General features: G+C 35.3%; 2 protein-coding genes across 2 annotated transcripts; both read right to left on the bottom strand.

The window, feature by feature from the left end:
• Positions 1-305: 305 nt before the first annotated feature.
• On the bottom strand, positions 306-986 carry LOC111780646 (pentatricopeptide repeat-containing protein At5g55740, chloroplastic-like). Its single transcript, XM_023661108.1, has one exon. The coding sequence runs from the start codon at positions 957-959 to the stop codon at positions 492-494; it is 468 nt and encodes a 155-aa protein (XP_023516876.1). The 5' UTR covers positions 960-986; the 3' UTR covers positions 306-491.
• Positions 987-1,740: 754 nt separating this feature from the next.
• LOC111780734 (ABC transporter G family member 38-like) lies at positions 1,741-8,406 on the bottom strand. Its single transcript, XM_023661221.1, has 25 exons — positions 8,240-8,406; positions 8,023-8,149; positions 7,793-7,913; positions 7,617-7,705; positions 7,441-7,525; positions 7,197-7,356; positions 7,031-7,107; positions 6,900-6,953; positions 6,723-6,813; positions 6,338-6,639; positions 5,882-6,163; positions 5,486-5,802; positions 5,238-5,398; positions 5,047-5,150; positions 4,805-4,961; positions 4,576-4,719; positions 4,403-4,503; positions 3,986-4,318; positions 3,612-3,902; positions 3,435-3,518; positions 3,214-3,347; positions 2,903-3,130; positions 2,659-2,830; positions 2,248-2,502; positions 1,741-2,162 (listed from the first exon to the last, which is right to left on the bottom strand). Exons 1-25 carry the CDS (start codon positions 8,370-8,372, stop codon positions 1,905-1,907), a joined length of 4,260 nt encoding a protein of 1,419 aa, XP_023516989.1. The 5' UTR covers positions 8,373-8,406; the 3' UTR covers positions 1,741-1,904.
• Positions 8,407-12,021: the final 3,615 nt, after the last annotated feature.

Consider the following 12,021-nt stretch of genomic DNA (forward strand, 5'->3'; position numbering starts at 1 on the left):
AACTCGTCTTACACATACCGACGTTCACATTTGGCACAAATATCTATTTGTTATGAACCACATGCCTACACAATGGTACGATATTATCCACTTTGAGTATAAGCTCTTGTGACTTTGTTTTTTATTTCTCCAAAAAGGCCAAGGCCTCGTACCAATGGAGATGGTGTTTCTTACTTATAAACCTCATCTTAATCAGCCAATGTGACTACTCCTCTCAATAATCCAAAACGATTATGCTACTTGCAACAGCAAGATCAGATTCAAGGTTGTTTCTAACACAAAATGAATCCCTTGTTTAACCTGATTGATCACACTTACATTAGCCGAAGCTGAAAGAGAACTTGATAGTCACCTTGAGTAGGTTCAGCAACTTGATAAAACATCTTGATCGCTTCCGCATTAAGTCCACTCCGAGTAACATTAACAATCATCGAATTCCAAGCTACTATATCTCTCTCGGGAATTTTATCAAACACCTTTGCATCTCCGCATCACACACATTTACCAGCAACATCGATACGCGCGCCTCGACCCATCTTGATTGCACAGCCATGTACTGCTTTTCCTAATCGAATCCACTGCAGAGCACCAGAAACCTTCAAGGAAATTGGAATAACAAAATTGTCCACAACAAGCTCAATTTCGTGCATCTCACAAAAACACACCCAAGCTTCTTCATCAAAGCCGATTCTAATTTCTAATCTCAATTTGGTCTGATCGTTGAATTCTGAGTAGAAGACCACCGATTTGGTGTCGACGTAGTCATTCTTTGCAATGAACTCTCTCGTAAACGCAGCGCTGAAAGAGTTTTCCGTGTACATCAGGTCTAACTGAGATATTTCATAATTCCATATCAGCAACTCCACAGCTTCTCGTAGTTCGCCATCTTTGCAGAGAGAAGATATCCGGTTCAAGTAAGATTTATAAGCGATTTGAACGTTTCCAGCAGTTCCATCCATTTGAACTTCGCGAAATGGGTCGGCGAGTTCTGGTTTTTTCTGGTACCGTAGAGAAAAGCGAGGGAATTAGTGGGAGCGGCAAAAGAGAGAGCAGCCATGACAGAGGAGAAGAAACGGAAGACGAAGCAACAGCAGAAATCAAATTGGCTAACGTGTCGCTTTTTTAGTGGGCGAGCGCTTTTCCGAACCAAAAATATTAACAGATTGGGTAACAGCGTCAGCTCAAACCTCCCCGTCTAAATTATTTTAATTACAAAAAATAAGATGCTATGACGAATTTAAAAAATTAAAATTAATTTTAGTATTAAATGTCTAAATGAGGAGGAGTCGCACCTAAGCTAATGAAGGGGTTTATTGTGAGTTTACACGTAAGGAATACATCTACATTGGTACGAGGCTTTTTGTGAAAACCAAAAACAAAAGTAAAGTCACGAGAGGTCATGTTCAGAGTTGTGAGCTTCGAAGGTGTAGTCAAAAGTGACTAAAGTGTTGAACAAATAATGTACTTTGTTTGAGGGTTCCAAAAGAAGAGTCGAATCTAGATTAAGAGGAGGCTATTCGAAAGATCCATAGGTCTCAAGGGAGGCTCTATGGTAAAGTTTGTTCGAGGGAAGGATTGTTGGAAGACGAGTCCCACATCACTAATTTAAGAGTTGATGGTGAGTTTATAAGTAAGGAATACATCTTCATTGGTATGATGCCTTTTGGAAAAATCATGAGCTTAAATTGGACAAAATATCATACCATAGTAGAGGTTCGTGTTTTGCTGAAGAGTGGTTCAAATCTGAGCTCACATTCAACCAAACAAACTAAAAAGTACAAATAATTAGCCGAATCTCACGAAAGTGATTATACAACATTGAAGCTTCAAAGATAAAATTTTCTCACTTTCATGGAAAGGGAACACAGGAAGAACAGGAAGGCAAAAGGCAAACATGTGTTGTATCATCTTTTCTGAAAGTTAAAGTGCTTGGTTGCGTAAACAAACACCAAGACCATGAGAAAAGTGAAGACCAAAAGAGCAACTGAAACCACCCACAGAAAGTCATATTTATACCCATAATATTGCTCGATAAACTCAGCCACCGTCTCTCCTGTGTCAAGCTTAGTTTGTATATCTGCAAATTGGGAAGTTACCGTTCCATACAAACTCCAAGAAACTGGGCAAATCCAAGCATACCATCTCCACCACACAGAAATTCTCTGCACTCAACCAGCAAGGTCTCTCAGTTCAATCTTAGTGGGAATCATGAATAAGAAAACAGTGATAAGGTAATGAGCAATTTACCGTTCGAGGGATAACGAAACCGGTGAAAAGGTTCCAGACTGAGTAGGAGAACCCAGTAAGCATAGAAGCAGTTGCTTGATTAGGACTCACGGCTACCACCACCATACCATAGTATATGAAGTATAGAATTGTAATGAACATGAAGAAGTAGTTGAGGAGAAACTTGCTGGCTGTCCATTCATATCCCATCATTGCATACACTATAACCGCATATAAAGCTACCTGAACCAGCGTGTATGGGAATTCAATTGCAACCTGACATAACAATATACAAGGAAAGACATGTCACATTAGTACAGATCTCCAACCAAATTCATACAAACTTCACGACCAAAAACCTTATTTATGCTGATATTTGTCAATCAATGGACTCTGCTTCCATAAATATCAAAATTGAAGTGTAAGGAATACCTGAGCAAATGCATGAGGCAAAGCAGAATACATTCCAGCAGCCCGCTCCCTGTAGTAAACGGTCCGCTCAGTTATGAGCACGGGTTGCACTGTAAGTGAGCCTTGGGTCCCCATGAAGTTAATTGCAATGTACATAGCACCTACGCTATTGAAAATTTCTTGCTTCGTGCTCCTGAGTTATGAAGAACATATATTTATATTCAGAAATCTAAGCACTGAATGTAGCATGGTTTTGTGTATGTACCTCTTGCTGCCGAGCTTCAAGAAAACAGCTCCAAACAAAAGGCCCATTGAAGCACTAAACAGCATCCTGACGGCATTGTATGAGGTGTTCCTGAAAAATGATTTGTGCTGCTTCCATAGGCAGGCTTTGAACTGAGTCAGGTAGGAACGTGGGTACGTGGAGGGAAAATGAAGAGCTTGAGCATCTGGAGGAGGTGCACTCAACTCTCTAATCAGAGCTTCATTTTGTCTGTATTAATATTAGCTAAAGATTATCATCTACAGCAGTTAAAGATGCAATAGTTCTTCGGTTGAATAAATTAGTCGACTGACCGAAAAAGATCGGATTTCTTGTATACATCGGCGAATTTGATGCCTAGAGCCTCTTCTTTTGCTGCTGTTGTCATATCCAAAACCCATGTTGCTGGATTATATCCATCCCTTATGCTATCAACTCCAGGGATGTCCTTTAACACCACAGAGAAACAGAGAAAAACACTCCAAATTATATATTACATGAGGAAAATAAAGTTATGATTATGGTTTGTGCCTACCTCAAAATACTTGATTAAATGGCAAGACCGTTGCCCCAAAGGACCCACATATATTTCTTCACCTCCTCTTGTCAATAAAAAGAGCTGTCCATAGAAATTGGAGAAATATTAAATTGCATTTGAGCATTGAACAATTAAGAAGTTTGTTTTATTGTGGCAATTTAGTCTTAGTGGTACCTCATCAAATGACTCAAATATATCAATACTTGGCTGGTGAATTGTGCATACTACTGTTCTTCCTGTATCAACTGTATTTCTCACAGCTCTCATTACAATGGCTGCTGCTCGAGCGTCTAGACCCGAGGTTGGCTCATCCAGGAATATTATTGAAGGATTAGCAACAAGCTCAACAGCAATGGTTAACCTTTTGCGCTGCTCGATGGACAATCCATTCACATGTGGAAATCCAACCAATGAATCCCTTAATGGTGTTAATTCAATCAGCTCTATGATTTCTTCGACAAAAAGCTGCACGAGTTTTGGAAAATAAGGTCGTTCAGAGAAAGGTGTTACTACCTACTACCATTCAGAATCAGATTGTTACCACAAACCTCTAAAGTCTTTGAATCAACTTCTGAAGGCAACCTAAGCCATGCTGAAAATATGAGGGACTCGTACACGGTAAGATAGGGTGAATGAATGTCATTTTGTTCACAGTATCCGGAAATTTGAGCAAAAGTTTCCTGTTTTTTAGGAAAGCCTGATATTCTGATGCTTCCTTCAATGTAACCACTGTTTTTTCTTCCAGCCAAAACGTCCAAGAGTGTTGTTTTTCCTGCACCACTAATACCCATTAGAGCTGTTAGAACTCCAGGCCTGAACGCTCCACTGACTCCCTTCAGAATATCCAACCGACCCCCAGATGCACCTTGAGCTTTCATTTCCTGAAAATTCCATGATTATGAATCTTCATGCCATGATGTAAATAATAAACGAAAGAACACGGTAATTTACATCACGATAATTACCTTCGGTACATCTACTGAATATTTTATGTTCTCAAATGTTAGGTAGAGAGGCGTGAATGGAAGAAGCATCCTTTGACTGTTTTGTCTGTCGACCCTGCAATCTGTGCATGGTCTCTAGTGAGCACATTAGAAAATTTCAGCCAGGAGAACTTAAGTAGCCAAGTGTAACTTACTTTTAGGTGAGTTATCAGTTTTACTCCTGATTAAACTTGTGTTGGTTTCCTCTGTTACGTGACCCTTTTCGACTCTGACCATTTCAAGGCTTTTCTTCTTCTCAGATTTTTGGTGAGGGTAAGCTGTTTGCGATTTCCCATATTCTGCAAAGATCAAGTAGAAACAGTTCAGCACTGAATCAATGATATATGCAGAATGAAAGTTGTTTGGATGAAGGGAAAGTTTTACCATTAAGAGATGCTAGAAACAATGCAGAAGCTACATTGAAAAAGACTATGAATCCAAACAATGCAGCAACAGAAATCCAATACCAGTATGGATTAACAAACAGCCCACGTGATTTCAGAACCAAAATCCCCAGAGACTCTGTTGATCCTTCAGGAACCTAAATTTGATCTCCACATTAGAATCCTCAACATTAAAGCAGATTGTGCTATAAAGATCTCTTCCTGTTTTGACATGACACTTACACGAGCCCAACTTTTGCTAAGAAACTCATTCGTCGAAAGTGCAGTTTGTGCATACATCAGTGGCGAGGTCCAGTAACCCCAAGACAACCACTTCTGCATATTATCTAAGTAAGAGAGTTCAAGCATTGGTTATTTTGACTACAGGCAATAGCAAGTAATCTGGTCATGTCACTTTCTAGATCGAATCATACCATGTGATAAAATGAATCCGCCAAATATCAGAAGCCATAATACACCGAGGCATCCTCCTGTATTTGCAACAACGGTATCCCTGGTCACTGCTCCAAGGCATCTGAAAAGTGCATATGACATTTGTCCACTCAACGTGTAAACAAGAAATTGTTTAATCACCCTGGAAAGAGAGAATCAAGAAAGAGTAAGTTTAAGGCTCCAAGGCAATAAAGCTGAGAAATACAGGAATCTAGGATTTGGTCATGACCTTGTGAAGCTAGGATCAAATCCTATAATAAAATATGTTATGGCGACCCAGAAAGCTACTTCAATAAAAGACGTAGGAATTCCAAAGATGGATGCTGGCAGTGAGAATGCCCATGATGGGTAGAAATGGAGGTCCCTTTGCTTGTAAAATACAGGGAGTTTTTCAATTGTCATTGGAAGTTCATAAAATCCAGTGAATGTTATTGAGTTGAGTCCAAAATAGAGGGCTCCCAAGAAGACAACTCCATCATCAATACTATCATGGCGCTTTCTGGCTTGAGCAAACACCGTTGCTACAACTAAAGCAGAAAGTTCAAGCTGACAAAAAGGATTTGATGTCACAGTTAGAAATTTTAGATGTAGGTTGCAAAAAAGTAAACTAATATTCAAAACTAACTTGAATCGACTTGAAAATATGCAGAGATGCACTCCGCTTCATTAGTGTAAATTCCCTAGACAGGCACGCCTTCATTAATTCTTTCCTAGTAGCTCCATATTTAGTTCTTATTAAAGCTGCAGGGTGGCTGTTGGACTTTTGAAATGGGATAGCAAGCTCATGCTGAATGGCCCTGCCTATTCGAAATGACTTGAAACCCTCCACAAACTCGTCGGCAGATATATAACGATATTGATCATCATGACCACTCCAGTATTGTCCCTGATCCTTTCTTGATGTAACCTAAATACAACAACAGATTTCAGATTCTTGCGTCATAAAATGTCGATAAGCTCTGTTATTTGTGTTAGTGAATATACAAAATAGGTGATTCTGTTTTTATTTTCATAAGTAATGTAGAAGAAATGTAGTATATATATAGATTATGGAAGCCATGGCAGAAACTGGCAGACTTACTTCCTGCAAGTAATCGGCTACACCCTTCCTTTCAGGACATCTGAACCCCATGGATTCAAAAAACTCCAGAACATGTTCCCGAGGGCCTTGGTACACAATACGACCTTCCGACAGAAGAATGATATCATCAAATAGCTCAAAAGTTTCGGGTGGAGGTTGAAGAAGAGAGATCACTGCAGTCTTATTGAAAATGTGAATGGATTGACGAATTGAGTTCACGATTTGGAACGTCGTTGAACTGTCAAGACCAGTAGATATGTTGTCCATGAAAAGCGCATTGACGGGACAAACCAGCATCTCTCCTTTGGAACACATAATTTTAAAAAGTTCAGTTATTTATTATTCTGCTGAGATTCTACTCTAGTTCAAAGCCTTTTATCTCTACCTGTAGTCACTCTCTTCTTTTGTCCTCCTGAAATACCCCTGATCATCTCATTTCCTATGATGGTATCAGCACAAACATCCAAACCCAATATCTGAGAGACAAAAGGTTAGAAATAAGGCAACCTTTTATTTTGTTACATCCAATAGTAGGTGTTACATATGGGGTTTCACGACATACCTTGAGTATATACTCGGTAACGATATCTTCCTTCTGTCCCTTCAATACTGATGCCTGCATAAGCAAAGTATCGTAACGTGCCCGAGTAGTATTCAATTTTATTTGGATGTTATATTATTCATTCATTTTACCTTCATCAATGCATCAATGTAAGGATCTGGCTTGATATTCATCTCTTTTTCCTTCCTCAGAAGCTCAATAAGCATGTCTAAATTATTGATGAAATCAATTTCAGAATCTAATACTAAAATTTGTGAAGAATGATATAAATTGAGAATCTTAAAAGGGGCTTCAAACCATAGCTAGTGCCAATTCCTTGACATCTTGCCGAGAACATTAAGGTTTCCCTTACTGTCATCAAAGGAAGATGGATATCATACTGACTGACATAAGCAGCGGTTCTCTGAGGAACAAATTCCTTCATTTCATGGCCATTATAAGTTACTCTCCCAGAAAACTATCATAAAACAAGAATCTACTAAGTTGCAGGACATGAATACCTCAATTCATTTATAAAATTCATGGAAGTAAGACATGTAACCTGTAGCTGTGAATCAAGTTTTCCAGACAAGGCTTTTAGCAAAGTTGTCTTGCCAGAACCTGGCGGTCCGAGGAGTAAGGTCATTCTGCAGAGAATTTGAAATGCCAATGTTTTTGCTATGAACTTACAACATCTGGACAATGAGTTAATCCAAGAACGAACAGAAATTACCACACCTTCCTGGTTTGATAATTCCACTCGCATCACAAAGGATCGAGAATTTCTGCTTTCGGTTTGAACATAAATGAAGCCATTTTGCTACACTCTATGACGATTCAAAAAGAAAGATATAAATAGTAAGATCTTGAACTTTCATATCAATGTTCTATCGATATCAGTATTCAGCATTTACCTCTGCAATGTTTAGAAAATAGTTAAAGAGTGAAGGCGAAGCTCTTTCCCCCAAGTATGCTTCACCGCTGATGTTAAGATTCTGGAATCGCACTTCAATAGTAGGTAAACAAAGGGAAGCCCTGACCAAATCATAAAATCCAATAATGAAGATTATTGATATACTAAACCGAATCAATTTGAAGAGTAACAAAATAACACAAAATCGAAGAAGGATTAGCGATTTTGAACCTGTCGATTCGATTCTTGAGTTTCAGCAGATATTCCTCATTATCTTCAGGATTTCTCACCACTCTGTTTAACAGCTCCTTCGTCTCCTGAACATCAAGCTTCTGAAGATCGATTTCCTTCAAATCCCCTAAAATGCACAAAATCGTCTGAAATTTAAGAGAGAAATAGGGGCGGGAATGAAGATTCAAAGAGAGTGCATTATTTCCTAGTTCTTAACCTGTAACGCCATGCAGAAGAGCTATTCGAGCCCTTTGATAGGTAGGAAGCCTCTGAAGAGAATCCCACCCAAGAGCAGCTCCTTGTGCATCGTCTTTCCGAAAGCTGTCTCCACACGAGCTCTCCTTCCCCATGGCGCCGTCTTCTCTGCAAAAACACTAGCCGATTAGCGGCATATATATACATTTAGTGTGAACAATGAACATGATTGGAGTCCTTGTAAGGAAAGAAACTACAAAAAAAAAAAAAAAAAAAAAAAAAAAAAAAAAAAAAAAAAAAAAAAAAAAAAAAANTAAATCGAAAGATGTCTTTTTCAATTTTAAATAAATTATTATTTCTTTTATTAAATAAACTGTCCCAAACTACCCTTCCTTTCCATACCTCTAACAATAAAAAGTTACTGACCAAATAATGGTAAATTTACTTAATAATTATTTACTTAAATCATTTCTAAATAAAGCTTATTAACCTATTATAATTTCATAAAAATAAGTAAATAAAAAATAAAATAATTAGTAATAATGTTGTCCAAACACCTTTCAATGAATGCATGTAAGCTGGGGTGGTTGAGAGTGAGCCATGCAAAAGAAGACAATTGATGTGTCTTTATTTGCATGGGACATGCATGCATCCACATTTACATGCGTGCGGTTTCAGATCACGCCACTGTTTTAGGGATCATCATACACATTTACTCGTCCGTTATTTGTCCATTTCCTTACAAATATTATGTTTTTATCTATTTTTTTAAAATACCTCCCCGGGTCTATAATTTCGACACGTGTCGCGATGTAAATTATTTCCTTTTATTTTTTTATTTTTTTTTTATTTAACGTCGCCTACCAATAAAATAAAAATAATAAAAAGACAAACTCGTGTCCTTTTTAATATCTGGAGGGGAGAGATTTCCTGCTATTTAAACTGCCAATGGGTGAAGAAAGTGAGGAGAAATTTTCTCCAATTTAGATAAATGAAATCGGGAGGTTATATTTTTTTGTCTCCTTTTTAATCCAATTTTCCCACCTAACCACCTTCAAAAACTACAATTTTTAAGATTTATTTTAACTTTCATATATTTTCATATTATTAACAAATAATAAGAAAAATAAAAGATATACATTAATAAAGAAAAAAAAATGATTAGCTTTTTTAAAAGAATAACAGACAAAAATGATTCCATGTACAAATCTCTATCCTGATATTTATAATAATTCTTGAATATATCTTAGATACCGGTAATGAGTTAATATTCTTTTAATTTATGAGTAGTATATTTTATTTTATTCTTAGGTATTAGTTGATAAAACATTATAACAATGAGAATACACATGTTCGATCCCAATTCTAATGGAGACGAGAAAGGCTTCAGTGTCCTCACCCCACCCGGTGGACATCTTTAGTCTCACTCACTCCACCCCGTGGCATAGTAGCTTGAATGTTGCGGTGGTGACGACAGGAGGCACCCACCCTGGATGTGTGGGAAGATGGGGACAGTCAACCGTGCGTAGTGCATGAGAGACTGAGAGGAGAGAGGAGAGAGATTGAAATTTTCTCTTCGTTTTTTCTTAATTAAAAAAAATTACATTTTTATTCTCCTAGGTTTAACTTAAATTATATTTAAATTCATGAGTTTTCCAAACAATTTAACAATTTTGTATTTACTTCTATTTTGATTCTTAATATTTAAAAACTAACATTATTTTTATTTATTTCTTTTTCTAAATGTTTAGCTCTTGATCCGTTTAGATTGTCTCAAAATCACTTTTGACGTAAAGCTAAAAATATTAGCTTAGCTACTATTCTGAACAATTAATAATATTTAACACTATTGATGATTTGTTCGATGATAATTAATTTTCTTTATGAATGTACTAAGAACGAATGTCATTAATGAACTTGAATTCTGGTTGGAACAATGGACTAACATAAATTTAGGAGTACCAAATTTGAACATGAATTTACGATTGAAATACCTACCAACTAGAAATCGTTTGATACATAAATAACACGTAAGGACAAAAAAAATAATAAAATAAAAAATGGATATTTTATTTTTTTCAAAAAACTTAAAAAGAATTTATGTTACACATCATATATAGGTAGAGGTTTGAACATACAAACCTAAGAAATGGTATAATACTCTCCAGGTATTCATTGAATATATAGTTTATTATTTTAAAAACTTACAATTTAAATTTAAATTTCAACATTTTCAATTATACTCGGCTGAACGCTTAAATTAATTATTTCTCTTATAATATAAGCTTCTTATTAAATTTAAAATTCTTAATTAAAATGAAATTTTTTAGGAAAAAAACATCCAAAACATAAATTTTCAATATTTAATTCTTATAATTGTAAACCAATATATATATTATATATTTGAAAATTCAGAAAAAATATGTTTTTTACTTTTTACGAATTTTAATAAAAATAAAATTTTAACTTGGACTTGGAAGTGTGGGGCCGGCCCAAGCTTTAGTCCAAGTTAAGGCAACCTTCTGAATGGGCCTCCCCTTCCAAATATATTTAACAAAATGAAAATAATATATATATATATATATATTTGTGTTAAGAATAGTTGACCGTACATTATAAGACAAGTCTTACATTACCACTTCAATTTATTATAGATATTGAATAAATTAATTGTTAAATAATAAATATAGGTGTTTGTATATATTTGATTTTTGAATTATAAAAAATATATAATAATGTATATTATTTGATATTGTGTTTAATAAATTCTAAAAAAAATTCAATTATTTTTGAGGTTTTACCATTGTATTAAATAGATTTAAAATTATATAGTTTCATGTTAAAATAAATAATAATAATAATAATAAAAAGAATAAAAAAAAAACACGTGTGGTGTAGCATAAAAAAAAGGGAATATAGATTTTACGTTGAAGAGTATTGTTCAAAATTCCAGACTTCATTAACACTCAACATGTGACTTTTTTTTTTTTAAAAAAAAAAAAAAAAAAAAAAAAAACCCGATTAAATCGAAAGATGTCTTTTTCAATTTTAAATAAATTATTATTTCTTTTATTAAATAAACTGTCCCAAACTACCCTTCCTTTCCATACCTCTAACAATAAAAAGTTACTGACCAAATAATGGTAAATTTACTTAATAATTATTTACTTAAATCATTTCTAAATAAAGCTTATTAACCTATTATAATTTCATAAAAATAAGTAAATAAAAAATAAAATAATTAGTAATAATGTTGTCCAAACACCTTTCAATGAATGCATGTAAGCTGGGGTGGTTGAGAGTGAGCCATGCAAAAGAAGACAATTGATGTGTCTTTATTTGCATGGGACATGCATGCATCCACATTTACATGCGTGCGGTTTCAGATCACGCCACTGTTTTAGGGATCATCATACACATTTACTCGTCCGTTATTTGTCCATTTCCTTACAAATATTATGTTTTTATCTATTTTTTTAAAATACCTCCCCGGGTCTATAATTTCGACACGTGTCGCGATGTAAATTATTTCCTTTTATTTTTTTATTTTTTTTTTATTTAACGTCGCCTACCAATAAAATAAAAATAATAAAAAGACAAACTCGTGTCCTTTTTAATATCTGGAGGGGAGAGATTTCCTGCTATTTAAACTGCCAATGGGTGAAGAAAGTGAGGAGAAATTTTCTCCAATTTAGATAAATGAAATCGGGAGGTTATATTTTTTTGTCTCCTTTTTAATCCAATTTTCCCACCTAACCACCTTCAAAAACTACAATTTTTAAGATTTATTTTAACTTTCATATA

This window comes from Cucurbita pepo, chromosome LG18 (genome assembly GCF_002806865.2).
Source record: "Cucurbita pepo subsp. pepo cultivar mu-cu-16 chromosome LG18, ASM280686v2, whole genome shotgun sequence".
Classification (NCBI taxonomy): Eukaryota; Viridiplantae; Streptophyta; class Magnoliopsida; order Cucurbitales; family Cucurbitaceae; genus Cucurbita; species Cucurbita pepo.